This window comes from Hemiscyllium ocellatum, chromosome 39, assembly GCF_020745735.1.
Source record: "Hemiscyllium ocellatum isolate sHemOce1 chromosome 39, sHemOce1.pat.X.cur, whole genome shotgun sequence".
Lineage (NCBI taxonomy): Eukaryota > Metazoa > Chordata > Chondrichthyes > Orectolobiformes > Hemiscylliidae > Hemiscyllium > Hemiscyllium ocellatum.
In genome coordinates this window covers 9108241-9123706 of record NC_083439.1, presented here as the reverse complement: position 1 = coordinate 9123706, position 15466 = coordinate 9108241, and the positions used below count along the sequence as shown (strand labels likewise).

General features: G+C 42.9%; 1 protein-coding gene across 4 annotated transcripts in view; it reads right to left on the bottom strand.

Moving 5' to 3' along the window:
* Positions 1–15466, bottom strand: part of LOC132834374 (membrane progestin receptor gamma-B-like) — a 92647-nt gene that overhangs the window by 12375 nt on the left and 64806 nt on the right. For 3 of the 4 annotated variants that reach the window (XR_009647178.1, XR_009647179.1, XM_060853216.1), the window contains exons 6-8: positions 7825–7869; positions 4198–4294; positions 989–1133 (exon numbers count right to left, since the gene is read on the bottom strand). Coding sequence is in view for 2 of the 4 variants with exons in the window: in XM_060853216.1 (XP_060709199.1) it covers positions 989–1133; positions 4198–4294; positions 7825–7869 (287 nt within the window). In the remaining 2 variants the exon portion in view is untranslated. The remainder of the gene's footprint in view (positions 1–988; positions 1134–4197; positions 4295–7824; positions 7870–15466) is intronic. The other variant, XM_060853217.1, reaches the window with a different exon arrangement.

Sequence of the window (15466 nt, the reverse complement as noted above, 5' to 3'; positions counted from 1 at the left end):
CAGAATATAAAGAAGGAACAGCCATAATTCTGTACGTGGAGAGATTCCAAACTCAAACGTGCCTTTACGGACTCATAGAATTTTATATCCATTGTGTAGATACCAGCTCCCAAAAGAGCTACCCAGCTTGTCCCTATCTTCATAGCTCTCTAACTTCATCCCTTTCAAACCTGGTGGAAGTTAAGCACTGCTTAAGCTCAGAAAGAAGCTTTAGGTGCAGGTCATTGAACCAAACACCTTTCAGGGTATTGGTACACACAATACAGGGGCAAAAACAGTATTGACAGAGTTTGTGGTTAGTTGGCCTAGATCATGTCTTATTCAAACCCTGACAAGGAGCCAACTTCAAGTCTCTTTGTTGATTCTCTCTGAATTGATCACCCTGATGCCCTGAGTAATATAATGAATATAATGTTACAAAGTAAAACAGCAACAGTGAACTTGTATAATTAACCAACATTTACTGTACTGTGGACTGCTTGAGACTCGAAAGGAGCTGACCTGGTCAGAATCCTGGGGAGACCAAATGCTCTGCAGGTTAGTGCTGTGTGGTCACATGAGCACCACTAGTGTCAAGAGGGAAAGGGACAAAAACCCAAACGAAAACATTATCTTACATTATCTGTTGTATGTCCTTTTCACAGCCAAAGCAGATGTTGCCAGCTTTTGCTGGCATTGGATTTACACATTGTTGGTCTTGATTCAACTTTGAAGAAGTTGTCTACACACTTCCACATTTAAAACTGGATGGCAATGGTCACACTTCTGAAACAACGCTGTGACGCAGAGCCATGGGTTATTGAGGTTAACCTGCAAACATCAGTTTCAAACCTGGTTCCATTTCATCCTACCCACAATTTTGGACACACTAAGGGGTTAATTCATGGGGTTGGCAATAATGGAATGAGTGAGTAACACAGAGGATCACTAAATTAAGGATAACATTGAGCTTATAGCACAGAGATTCCAACTTTTCCCAACTCCTTACCGATGTAGTCAAACCTCCCTGGAGCAAGGCGCTCTGGTAAGTGTGTCACAAACAGGAAGCAAGTCAGAAAGGCAAGTGCCACATGTCTGTAGTGGATAGGAACTGTTTCATTGTGAGTACAACCTTCCCCGGAGCAAAGGAACAACTGCACACAGAAGACAAATAAAACAGAAACTGATTCAGTTCATTTAACAACAAATAGCTAAAATCCCAAATTTTTTTAATAGAATCATTCTTAGGACATGGACGTCACTGGCTGGGCTGGTATTTGTTGCTAAGCCTTTAGTAATCTTGAGAGAAACTGTCTTCACACAGTTTTCAGACGTTCAACTTCAGGAGGAAATATTTTTTGATTTTGGAAATGTTTCACAAGCTTTACACCAATCCAAGGATGTTAATGAAATAGCTGCTGTTTCCTTTTCATTATGCAGCAGTGTGGAAATCATGGCAAAACAGAATCTGGTTTCAAAGCCGTGACAGAGTAGCCCAGATCCTGATAGAGCATGTGAAGCCCATCATCACACAGCGAGTGGAGCTGAGCTGAACAGCACAGATGCAGCTAAGTGCATGAGAGAGAAGGGGGAGATGCTGATCATGTTCAATGCATTAAGATGGGCAGAGCTTTGTGTGGAGCAGAAATACTGGCCTGGATCAGTGAGGGTGAAAGGGTTTTCTCAGTGCGGAAACCTGCCCTTCAAGCCACGCAGCAGCATGATTTGGAAATATAGTGTTGTTCCTTCGGTGTCGCTGGGTCAAAAATCCAGGAAACTGCCTGCCAGCAGCAACCAAGTCTACTGATCACTAGCGGAGTACAGAGGTTCAAGCCCACCACCCTCCCATGGGCAATAAGGGACAGCTAACAAAGTCAGGCTCAGCTAATGCCCATGAATGATCATGAAAGAAATCAAAATACAAACCTTGTTGCTACAGCTTTACACAATTCTATTTTTTGAAAATAACAAAGCCTCTAACATTTTCTTGTCTTTGTCTTTCGAGGATGGTTTGTTCATTGGTATGTTCATTTCATTTGTATTTGATTTATACACTTTACACGCCATTTACAGTCATAGATTTTTAAAAACCCAACAATAGTCTGACCCCAATATTTAAAAAGCTGGTTTTTCTCTGGCTTTAGCTGGTACTTATACCTGCCCGTAAGTAAGGCAAAGTTACCATAGTCCCCCATAGGGCATTAGAGACAACTGGTGGTGAGTTTAACCTAAAGGTCACCATGCCTCAGGTAAGATTGAGAAGTAGGGTACTTCGTAACTTAACTGGTGTAGGAAACGCAAGCTATTGGCAACAGAAACTAACCATCCAGCCAACTGAGCAAACCAACCCTCAAACCCCACTGCATCATTTATGCATGAACCTACAAGGGAGCGGAAATTGGTGACAAGTCCAATTTTTGGTAGTAAAATTAGCATGAGGAGGAACCCATTTTGGGTCACTATGACACCCTCCCAATTTCCTGTAGATATGTGTTATTGTTACATTGAAAACAGGCAAATTTCAAATGTGCCAGCTACCCACCTCAAATGTAGGCATCTTCGGTATGCAAGTCCCTGAAGACTCCTACTCAAAATTCTCATAAATCAGGAGAGTGGGGGGGTGAGTGGGAACAAATTCTACACCCTGTGTGTGTTTAATTTTTTCAGATCTTCCTTCTTATCAGCCCTGTGGGTGAGGGAGCTGTCCTCGATTGAGAGGCTACATAAACTGGGTCAATATTAAACTAGTTCAGTGCTTGTGTTTGAATGGTATAGAACTGAAGGCCTGAAGGGCCCATTTCTGATCATTGGACCTCAATGACTCTACATTCTCTAGAGTTTAGAAAGGTAAGCAGCCATCTCTGATAAGGGTGGAAGGAAATCCTGAGAGTTTCTGCTGTTCCTTCAGGGGGCACTGTATCAGGATAAGAAACAATCACTTAAGGATGTGATAACTAGAAGTTTTCTTATAGAGTCATACACCATGGAAACACCCTTCGGTCTAACTCATCCATGCTGACCATGCATCCCAATCTGACCTAGTCCCATTTGCCAGCATTTAGTCCCTATCCCTCCAAACCCTTCCTATTCATGTAGCCATCCAGATGCCTTTTAAATGTTGTAATTGTGCCAACCTCCACCACTTCCTCTGGCAGCTCATTCCATACATGCACCACCCTCTGTGTTACCCCTCAGGTCCTTTTTTAACCCTTCCCCGCTCACCCTAAACCTATGCCCTCTAGTTTCACCTTAGGAGAAAGATTTTATAAACCGATAAGGTCACCCCTCAGCCTCCAATGGTCTAAGGAGAACAGCCCTAGCCTATTCAACCTCTCCCTATCGTTCAAACCCTTCAGCCCTCGCAAATCCTTGGAATTCTTTCCTGCATCCTCAAATTTAACGACATCTTTCCTTTGGAAGGGTGACCAGAATTCTTCAAAGGGTTGAGAGTGTTTGGAATTCTCTGCTGCAAAGCCAGTCAATAATATAATCTCTGACTGTTGGAGGCGATCACCTCACCCTTGCCCTCACTGAGAGGGGGTCTCATTGAAATGTATAACAATTCTAACAGGGTTGGATCGACTAGTTATAGAGAGGATGCTTGGACAGTCTCGGACCAGGGGTCGCAGTCTCAGGATACAGAGATGAGGAAACATTTCTTCATTCAGAGGGCGTGGTATGTGCTACCGTGAGGAGGTCTGGTCACCGAGTACATTCCAGAAAGAGAATGATAAATTTTTAAGATATTGCAGGCGTCAAGGGGTACAGAGAGAAAGTGTGTGGTGATTGGAACGAGGTTGGCCTGGTGGATCTTGTAGGGTGAGTTCCCCAAATGGGGTTGTGAACCTGGGCCCATCATGGAATCCTGGCTGACAGATATAAACAGGAGTCACAGGGATTCTCCTCACTCTAGGGACTGACTCTGGTCAAAGTCCATATTCTGTGCACATGTAAATAAAGGGTGATTTGGTGAAGGAATTCTGGCCTCCGTGGGGAATATAGTCTTGAGGCAGAGGATCAGCCACGTTCGGACTGAACAGCAGAGCAAGCTCGAAGGGCCAAATGACCTACTCCTGTTCCTATTTTCTATTTCGGACCCAATTCACAGGAGGGCCATTGATTGGACAGGAGATCGGAGGCATATAAACACTGAGGCCTACTGACTACAGAACTGACATCTTAAGATGTTGCATCGATGCTGCTTTCTCACAGACCTACCCTGTAAAACAGTGGGATGTTGTCAAAGAAATATGGATAAGCAAAGGCCACAATCCGCAGCACTTTACTCAGGTTGGGATGATCCAGTTCCGGAGATCTGAAACAAGAGCAAGCATGAGGTGTGTAAAGTATTCTTCAGTATTTCCATAACCTGAATAACCTTCCCCCCACCGCCCCACCCCATTCCCACCGCCCCACCCCATCTCCTGAATTACAGTTGAATGTGGAAATGGCGGGAATTTGAGATTTGTTTCTGTCAGTCCAATGCAGGTTCAATTCCAACATGCACTCTGTTTGCTTATTGCAGCAATCCCAGGGGTTGAAGATGGAGTGAAGGAGGGAGGAGGTGGACGAGGCCCTCCCTTCCTTGTCCCATCCAAATGGCCACTTCTTGCATTGCCACTCGGGTGGTGAATACCAATAGGCTGATCCACCACAGGGGGTCATACACCCAAGCCAGATCCTGTTCTGTCTCCTCACACCATCCACCAGGAAAGCAGGATGTCAGCTGGGAGTGTAACTGCCCAAACCCCCTCATCCAACGACCCCTTCCCTTGAGCCCTCCTCCAGCTGCACAGCCGTCTTGTAATGATGCAGGCTGGAATTGACCAGGCTGATCTCGAAACTGGGATTTTGTCTTTGGTTTGCATGACTCAGCACCCACACCACACTGAAGAAAGAAAATAATGCAGTTCAAAACACACCGAACAAGGACAGAGGGTTACAGTTACAATCAACATAAACCAACAGAAGCAGCCAATCAAGAGCACTTCACCTTCACGCTGTACAAGGTTAGTCTAGTTCCCAAAGAAAAGTAGCCAAATTCAAGCAAAGCAAACATGACAAGGCAACTTTATTGAGGCCATGAACTCAAACACTCACACAATGATATTTTAGCATGGATATCTCGAGTTACCCACAAGATAATAGATGGGGCAGAGTGGTAGTGTTTGTGCTGAGGTGGGGGACAGGGATCAGAGCTCACCTTGCCACCGAATCTCCAAGGCCCTCTCAATCCTGCCACTGTCTTTCACTGAGGGCTCAATGGCAATTGAGACAGGGCCATGGTGAGGAAGTGCTCTACCTTACATAGCAACAACAGAGTCAAAGGAATGGTTTCTACCCGAGATGGGTAGGCCATGCAGCCATGTTTCTGAGTTTCACGGCTCCAAGAAGCGAGAATGGGGCTCACAACATGGAGTGTGTGTCTTGGGAGAAAGTCTAGGGGTGAGGTTGGAAATCGCAGGGAAACCTTCCCAGGATATTTCACTAGATGCTGTCACTATGATTGTGGGGCCCTCCATTTAGTGGAAAGGGGAGTAAAATTAGCTTGGCCTGCAAGGAGTTTTCAGTAGTTTCATTGGGAATTTAAAATAGTGGGAATGGAGAATGTTCCTCCTGCAGAATGTGGGAGGTAAGGGCCACCACTAGAGTGTCCCTGCTAACTACAACTGCAGGAAGCACAACCAACCCCTTGAAAATCACGTTAGGGAACTGGAGCTGGAACTGGATGAACTTCAGATCATTCGGGAGGCAGAGGGGGTTATTGAGAGGAGTCACAGAGAGGTAGTGACACCTCAGGTACAAGAAGAAGGTAGACAAGTTACTGTCAGGGGATGGAAAGGGAACCAGCAGACGGTGCAGGGATCCCCTGTGGCTGTCCCCCTCAACAACAAGTATAACATTGTGGATATTGTTGGGGGTGGACTTACCAGGGGTAAGTCATAGGGTACAGGTCTTTGGCAGAGTCTATCCCTGTTGCTCAGAAGGGAAGGGGGAAGAGGAGCAGAGTAGTAGTCATTGGGGACTCCATAGTTAGGGGGACAGACAGGAGGTTCTGTGGGAACGAGAGAGACTCACAGTTGGTGTGTTGTCTGCAAGGTGCCAGGGTTCGCGATGTATCTAATCATATTTTCGGGATCCTTGCAGGCGAGGGGGAGCAGCCCCAAGTCGTGATTCACATAGGCACCAACGACATAGGTAGGAAGAGAGATGGGGATTTAAGGCAGAAATTCAGGGAGCTAGGTTGGAAGCTTAGAGCTAGAACAAATAGAGTTGTTATCTCTGGTCTGTTGCCAGTGCCACGTACTAGCAAGGTCAGGGATAGGGAAAGAGTGGGATTGAACACATGGCCACAGGGATGGTGCAGGAGGGAGGGTTTGGATTCCTGGATAATTGGGGCTCTTTCTGGGGTAGGTTGTACACCTACAAACAGGATGGTCTCCACCTAAAGGAGAGGGGTGCCAATATCCTGGGGGGAAAATTTGTTAATGCTCTTTGGGGGGGAGGTTTAAACTAATTCAGCAGGGGGAACTTGTAGTTCCATTATACAAGAGGTGGAGAGTAGGGAGGTCAGAAATAAGATTTCAAGTTCGCCAGAGGGCACCGGCAAGCAAGAAGTTGGTTCGAAGTGCGTTTACTTCAACGCCAGGAGCATCCAGAATAAGATGGGGGAACTTGCAGCATGGGTTGGTACCTGGGACTTTGATGTTGTGGCCATTTCCGAGACATGGGTTGAGCAGGGACAGGAATGGTTATTGCAGGTTCTGGGATTTTGATGTTTCGGTAAGAACAGAGAAGATGGTAAAAGAGGGGGAGGTGTGGCATTGTTAACAAGGACAGCATTGTGGTGGCAGAAAGGATGTTTGAAGACTAGTCTATTGAGGTAGTATGGGCTGAGGTTAGGAGAAAGTGAGGACTGCAGATGCTGGAGATCAGAGCTGAAAACGTGTTGCTGGAAAAGTGCAGCAGTTCAGGCAGCATCCAAGGAGCAGGAGAATTGACATTTCGGGCATGAGCCTTTCCTGAAGAAGGGCTCATGCCCGAAACGTCGATTCTCCTGCTCCTTGGATGCTGCCTGACCTGCTGCACTTTTCCAGCAACATGTTTTCAGCTCTGGGCTGAGGTTAGAAACAGGAAAAGAGAGGTCACCCTGTTGGGATTTTTCTATAGGCCTCTGAATAATTTCAGAGATTTAGAGGAAAGGATAGCAACAATGATTCTCGATTGGAGTGACAGTGACAGGCTAATTGTTTTGGGGAACTTCAGCTTTCCAAATATTGACTGGGAATACTATAGTTCAAGTCCAGTGTGTCCAGTTCCTGACACAGTATGTAGATGAGAAGGTTCAGTTAGGACACTTGAGAGTTACAAGTTAGCCAGGAAAGACCTAACGAGAGAGCTAAGAAGAGCCAGGAGGGGACATGAGAAGTTGTTGGCAGATAGGATCAAGGAAAACCTTAACACTTTCTATCAGTATATATGGATTAAAAATTAAATAGTGTAGGTTAGATTAGGTTCAGATTCTTTTCACACGTTAACACAACATCTAGGGCCAAAGGGCCTATACTGCGCTGTAATGTTCTATGTTCTAAGAACAAAGTAAAATACTGAAGCTGCCGTAACCAAGCAGAATAAGGTGCAAAATAAAATGAATCACTACTGTTTCCACATTACAGTTTCATGTGTTCATTCTGCATGATTTGGCGTTATTTTAACACTGGTTATAACTTGTTTAACACAGTATTAAAATAGCACAAAGAGAAGTTGGAACAGGCATGTTAAACACCCACACAAGAAGCATGCTGATCATTTTTCAAATCTTATTGTCCTCTCGCTGTCATTTACCTCTCCACGATGCTGCGGTTATAATTGATGAAAGGCATGCCTAGCCTGTGCAGGAGTTACCAGAGCAGGGATGTGAAAGGAAGGAAATGGCAGGTGTTGGATTAGTAACCAAGGTATTAGAGATAGCAGTATTTTACATAATGTCTCACAGTAATGCAGTAGGGGCAGAGTAAACAAAAAGCTCAATAAGCCTGCATTGTCATCCAAACCAGGTCTCGATGAAGAGGTATTTGGCAAAACTTTCTTCATTTGTTCGTCAACAGGATGTCAATAATTTATCAGCCGTGCTTCGTAGGAACCTCTGTCGGAGGTTGCTATTTCAAACTTGACTCAGGCATGTAACTCACAATTGCATTTGCGTGGTTCTAAATGCTGCACCATCAAAGGGTATCTACACAGGGTAAGTAAACTATTTCCACTGGTTGGGGATTCTAGAACTAGCAGACATAGTCTGAGAATTAGATCCAGACCATTCAGGAAAGATGTTCAGAAGTATTTCTACACACAAGGGGTGGTAGGGAACTCTCTTCCACAAATGGCAAGGGATGCCAGATCAATTGTTCATTTTAAATCTGAGAAATGATTCTTTTCCCTTCAGCTATTGTTAAGCAGAGGTATTAAGGGATATGCGCCAAAGGCAGATATACAGAGTTAGGCCACAAATCAGCCATGAGCTCACTGAATGGTGGAACAGGCTCAAGGAGTTGAATGGCCTTCTTTTCTTCCTATGTTCTAGTGTTCCTAAGTCCTGTCGATCCCCTCAGGTGTTGGTAAAGATTCTATGAAGCTAATTCTACGAGTTGTGGAGTTATCCATGTGTTCTAGGGAGAACTTACCTGTCAGTCAACATTCAAAGCAGAAATCCAGATCAGTATTTCACTGACACTTCTGGGATCCTGCTGTGTGCAAATTTCCTGCAACGTTACCTACATTACAACAACGACTACAATTCAAAAAGCATTGCATTGGCTATGAAGTGTTCTGGGTCATGCCAAGAATGTAAAAGGAGATGTGTGAATGCAATAATCTAACCTTTACGATGGGGCAGTGTCAGTCATTTATAACCAGTAGAACCTGTCACATACACATGGTGGTGAAAGTGGGGACTGCAAATGCTGGAGATTAGAGTCATGATTAGAGTGGTGCTGGAACGATTCCTGATGAAGGGCTCCTGCCTGAAACGTCGATTTTCCTGCTCCTCAGATGCTGCCTGAGCAGCTGTGCTTTTCCAGCATCACTCTAATCTTGACATACACATGGTGCTCAGACAGCAGAAAAATGTCCCAGTGTGGAAAAACCCTGCTGATCTTTCTAATCAAGATCACAAACAAGTTTCAGCTACAGTAAAGAAAGACGAAATAAAAGTTCAAAAATCCGAAACATCACATGTTAAGAGAAAGTTCCAGCCTGAGAAAAAATTATTCTTTTCCCTTCAGCTATGTATTTTTAGTGCAGTCACATCACAGTAGCGATGCAGCTCAATAATAGAAATAAAATCTTCCCACTAATATGAGCTTATCTTTGAATCTGAAGTGTTTCTTTGAGAAAAAAAGACTACAGCTCAGTGTGAGGTAGCACTCAAACACTCTGAAATAACAAATCCGCTCTAAAGACTCGTATCAAAAAAATCCAACCTGTCATGAAAATAGAAGATGATGGATACACATAACAGGACTGTCAGCATCTGTGATGAGAAGTAATTAGTACAGAGCTGAAATGCTCTTTCTCTTAGCAGATATTGAAGGAAAAACTATGTATTTCCATCAGCTTCTGCTTTTAAATTAATTTCAAACACAGTGTAAACTTATTTCTAACACTCCCTTGCAATCCTGATGGAGTAATAGTTCCACAATCAGCCAGGAGATGGTGCAATTTCCTGCTAACTACAATTTTACAACGGGAAGATGCTGAAGGGATCCTGCCCGAAACGTCGATTTTCCTGCTCCTCGGATGCTCCCTGACCTGCTGTGCATTTCCAGCACCACTCTAATTTTGACTTTCAGCCCATCAAGTCTGCACTGACCTTCCGAAGAGCATCCCACTCTGACCTCATAAACATCATAGGTAACCCACCTAGTCTGCACACTACAGTGCAAGGTAGCACAGCTAATCCACCTAATCTGCACATCTTGGACCATGGGAGGAAACCAGAGCACCCAGAGGGGACCCACACAGACACAGGGAGAAAGTGCAAACTCCACACAGTCACCCAAGGATGGAATTGAACTCAGGTCCCTGGCCCTGTGAGGCAGCAGTGCTAACCACTGAGCCACCTTAACCCTTTGATAGGAGCGGTTAGAATGTGGACCTTGTTACCATGTGGAGTAATTGTATTAGATTAGATTCCCTTTGGCCCAACAAGTCCACACCGACCCGCCGAAGAGTAACCCACCCAGTCCCATTTCCCTCTGACTAATGTACCTGACACTATGGGCAATTTAGCATGGCCAATTCACCTGACATGCACATCTTTGGACTGTGGGAGGAAACCAGAGCACCCAGAGGAAACCCACACAGACACAGGGAGAATGTGCAAACTCCACACAGACGGTTGCCCGAGGCTGGAATTGAACTTGGGACCTTGGTACTGTGAGGCAACAGTGCTAACTACTGAGCCATTGTGCCACCACATTGTTTATGTTAGGGGAATTGAGATAAACATAAAAGAATAGAAGGATAAGGTAAGATGAAGGAAGCTGAGAATAAGGTTTGTGTACAGCATTAATAGCATAGACCAGATGGGCCAAATGTCGTTTCTGTTATAATATAGGAATATAGGAACTGAAGTAGGCCATTCAGCCCATTGGGTCTATCCCACCATTTAATGGTTGTCTGTGCTCTTACTCCATAAATCTGTTTTTAGCCCATTTCTCTTAACAGTTTTGCTTAACAAATCTGAGATTAAACAAATATTTAAGATTAACAACGGATCCAGCATCCAATGCTGTTTGTGGAACACAGTTCCAAACATCCACCACCCTTGTATGCAGAAGCGCTTCCTAACATCTGTCTCTAGTCCTTACTTTTAAGCTATGCCACCCCACTTTCAGAATCTCCAACCAGTGGAAATAGTTTATCTCTATCTACTCTGTCTTTTCCTATAGAATACTTATGTCCTGACTTTTATGAGAAAATATGACTCACAGAGAAAAAAAAACTATTCTTTCAACCAGTCACTCGGACATAGAGACCTTTTTGCCTTGTACTCATCAGGACTGATGCAGGAATGCCAAATTTCATAGGGAACAATTAAAACACATGAGGAGGAGGATACCAGTTAGTCAAATTTCGGAGCATTCCCAAAAGCTTGTGATTTCACATAAACCTGTTGGTCTATAACCTGGTGTGATGTGACTTTGGAATTTGTCCACCCCAGTCCAACACTGGCACTTTCACATCACGGTCAAAACGCCTTGCCATGGAGAATTAAAATGAGGTTTATCGTCATACATATTCAAGTTACAAAAGAACAGGAGTACAGTGAAAAGTGTACAATATTGCCAACACATGGCAACATCTTGGGTACAAAGTGCTTAGGTCGAAATCGTAGATACAAAAGAAAGAGAAAATCAAGAAAAAGGTTTACACTACATTACAGCTGTACAGAGTACATTAGGAAAATAAGAGAATGTACCAGGGATCAGTTATTCCCCAAGCATTTTGTTAAATGAAAAAAAAGCAAGTCAACTCCTTTTACTGTCTCCTTTCAAGTGACGTTTGAGTTTGGAGCTCTGATGAGTTCTCTCTTGGCGGGGGTGTGGGGAGGGAGCCTTTAAGTGATGATGTGATAATAACTGTCTCTAGTTCTTCTCCATTCTCTCTACTTTCCTCTGGGGTTGTTATGGGACCACTCAATCTCACAGGCCATCGTGTCTTACATCAATCTAACAACCAGGCAAAGATGTGATTTTCAGTTTGGATCACCGGACAGCCAGCAGAATGGAAATCCCAGCTGAAATACTTCCTTCTTTGGGGAAAACAATGTCTCCTGATACAATACATTTCAGCTAATCACAAAAATCAAAAACAAAAGTACGGCTTGCAGCATTGTTTCTGGGAGGGTAGGGACAGATAGAGATGTGAGTGTGATTACGGTGATTACAATGAGTCTGTTCAGAAAGCATATCAGCAACAAAAGCTGAAAACTGGGGCCATTGGAAAGCAGAGATCAGGACCACAAAACTGTTGGCACATTTCAAATGATTTAGATTAGTTTAATTTCAATGCAATTAAAAATTTAATACCGTATATACTCGAGTAATAGTCGACCTCATGTAAAAGTCAACAACCTATTTTTGGCTAAAAAAATGTGGAATTTTCCATAAATCTTGTGTAAACATCAGATATGTACAGCACAGAAACAGACCCTTCGGTACAGGTCGCCCATTCCAACCCAATCTCGTCCCACCTGCCAGCACCCAGCCCATATCCCTCCAAACCCTTCCCATTCATATACCCATCTAGAAAGTCGACCCATTTCTTCACAGATAACAAATCTCCATTTGTGGGTCAAGGTATTATCCAGTACGTAAATTTTATAATGAGGAAATGAGTTTTTTTAACGTGCTATTATGTGATTTGATGTACAATTCACACCAGTTCATCATAAAAGTTTAAGATGCTTCAGGTCAGAGCCAGGTGACAACCAACAATGTGGAATACTGTCATATACCTAGTTCAGGTTTTGAAATTTCTTCATCATTTTGTATAAAAATGTCCTCCAGAAAAAAACAAAAAAATGTACAGCAGCATTTAAGCTGAAAATTATTGAAGTTGCAGATAAGACAAAATACTGTGTAGCAACAAGAGAATTTTGTGTTTCAGAGAAAGTTGTGAGAGACTGGAGAAAGATAACGAACCAACTTCAGACAATGTTAAAATGAAAGTGTGCCAACTGAGGTAAACCCAACAAATGGCCACAGCCGGAGAAAAAAAGTTACTGAGTGGGTACTTGAAAATGGAAAATGTGTTAGTTGTGAAGCCACCTGAATCCATCCACGAAACTAATCAAAGAAGGATGGAATTTCAGATTTTAAGGCAACTGCTGGATAGTGTGCAAGGTTCATGCGAAGGCATGACTTAGCACTTTGGCAGAGAACCAAAATTGCACAAAAACTGCCTGGAAGATATTACAGTTTCACCAGTTTGTAATCAGAAATCAGCAGAAGGAAGGCTACAAGTTATCATGCATCAGAAACATGGATGAAACGCCCATTACTCTCGACATGCTGGTGAATCAAACTGTGAACCAAAAAGGAGAGAAAACAGTCTTGGTGAGAACCACTGGCCGTGAGAAAAGGAGGTTTACTCAAGTTAAAACCAACGCCTGTTTTTTTAGAGAAAAACTTTGCCCATGGAGATAACTCCAAGGAGAATTGTTGTCTATGTGCACCCACAAGGCTGGATGGAGGTAAATGTAGAAAATGGATAAAGGAACTTTGGAATTTATAACCTAATGGACCACATAATGAAAAGAGTTTGCTCATCTGGGACCAGTTTAGATCACATTGAGCGAAGAATGTTGTTGCTCACATCCCATCACATAACACTGACATAGCTGTGACTCCTGGCAGACTTACAAGTGTTTTGCAACCAATAGATGTTGATATCAATAAGCCATTTAAGGACATAATGAGAATGAAGTGGAATAAATGGAGAAAAAACATACACAAAAGGAGGCAATATATGGGCTCCATCACTGCCACTGATCTGTGAATGGATCATTGATTCATGGAAGGAAATAAAAGCTGACACTGTTTTCAAATCATTTAAGCAAATGTGGAATTTCAAATGCATTGGACGGAACAGCGGATGATTATCTGTGGGGTGACATAGATGAAGAAAAAGAAGTGGATGATGTGCTACCGCTAATGACAGACAGCGAGCATGAAGGGCATCCATACGGTGACATCATTCATCCTGGTGATTAAGAAGCTTTATTCGGTGCTGAAGTTGTTGAACAATGTGATTTTGCAGGATTTTAATGAACTTTTGAATTTGACATGTTTAAGATATATCATGTAATTGTGATTTTAAAGTCCTGTTATATTTCCACTTCACTTTTTGTATGTATAAATAAAAGCTTACTAATTATTTTCATTTTTATTGTCTGTATCCAGTAATTTCGGTAATTCATTTTGTTTTTTTCTCTTTATTCACTTAGAGATCAGTTGGGCTTCTGCTAATGATAGGGTATTTTGGACTGTAGCATGAATTCCAGCCCTCCAAAGCAGGATCCATGTAATAATTGACCCAATAAATTTAACCTTAAAAGTAGTCTAAAAATTTGACTTTTACACGAGTATATAGAGTAAGTAAATAAAGCTTTTGCAGCTAATAATTGAATGGAAGTAATCTTTTTGCAAAGTGTGCTTCATCTTAAGCTCAAAACAAATACAAAACATGCCACTGTTACTCTGCTGAAGCTGTTGGTGCCATTCAAGTTTTGTTAAAGTTTATCTTTGATAATGTTTATCTTTGTTAAGTCTGTGTTTGGACAAGGATAACAGTTTGTGGAGTTCATGTTTGACAGAGCTCATCTTTGGTACAATCCTTTATCAGGTACGGTTTATCATTGGTGTAGCTTATCTTCAGGTACGATTAATCTTCTGTGGATATTCTTTTTGGGTAGTACTCTTCCTTAGGGACATTCGTATTGGCTAGTGTCGATGTTTTGGTGTGTTTCAGGTTTTGGTGTTTTGCAGTCATGGTCATGTTTTGGTGCTGTGGGTGATCTTTGTGTTTGGATGCAGCTCACTGTTGTGTAAGGGGCTCATGTCTGCAAGTGATTTATGTTTGGGTAGGGATGATATTTGTGGGCTCTCAGCTTTTGGGTTGGGTTCAGTTTTCATTTCATGTTGTCGTTGGGATCATGTTTAGGCAGGTGGCAGTTTTAGGCATGGCGCCTGTTTATGTTCTTTCCTCTGACCCACACCACATCGTGGGGGAGTAGATTGGCAGCAATAAGTCGTGAAAATTATTGAGGTCATCCTAAATAATGAGACTATTTCGACTTGCATAGTAAATGTATGTGCTTGTTGCAGTGCAGTGGCAGTGTCTCTACCCTTGAGCCTGGGTACATGTCCCACCTGCTCCAGAGGTATGAGATAACGTCTCTGAATATCTAAAAAGTAAATGTGGTAATAATAAAGACAACAACTTGTATTTCCATGTGCCTTTAAAACTGCAAAATGCTTCACAGAAATATTATCAAATGGCCTGGCCATACAAGATACCCTCACAGTCCTCTTAGTGACTAACACCTGGGCTGTGCTGTGACACTAGAGAGACCCATGGAGAGGCCTCTGCACATGCACATGGTCAAGTCTGTGTTCATTTTGGTGTTTCCACCTGTCACAGATTACACTGAAAATAACCTTGCTTTACAAGAACAACCATGACAATGTGAGAGAGAGACAGAGAGAGGTAAATAGAGAGAGCGTGTGAGAGAAAGAAAGGGGGAGAGCAAGATAAGTAGAGAGAGAGAAAGAGAGTGCGAAAGAACGAGAGACTGTCTGAATAATCGGTACATATGAGCAAATAAAGAAGAATTTAGTCCTAGCCTTCTAATTACACCATCAACCACTAAATGAAACAGTTTGTGGAAATTAACTGAAGCCAGGGACTGCATTACTGTCTCGTA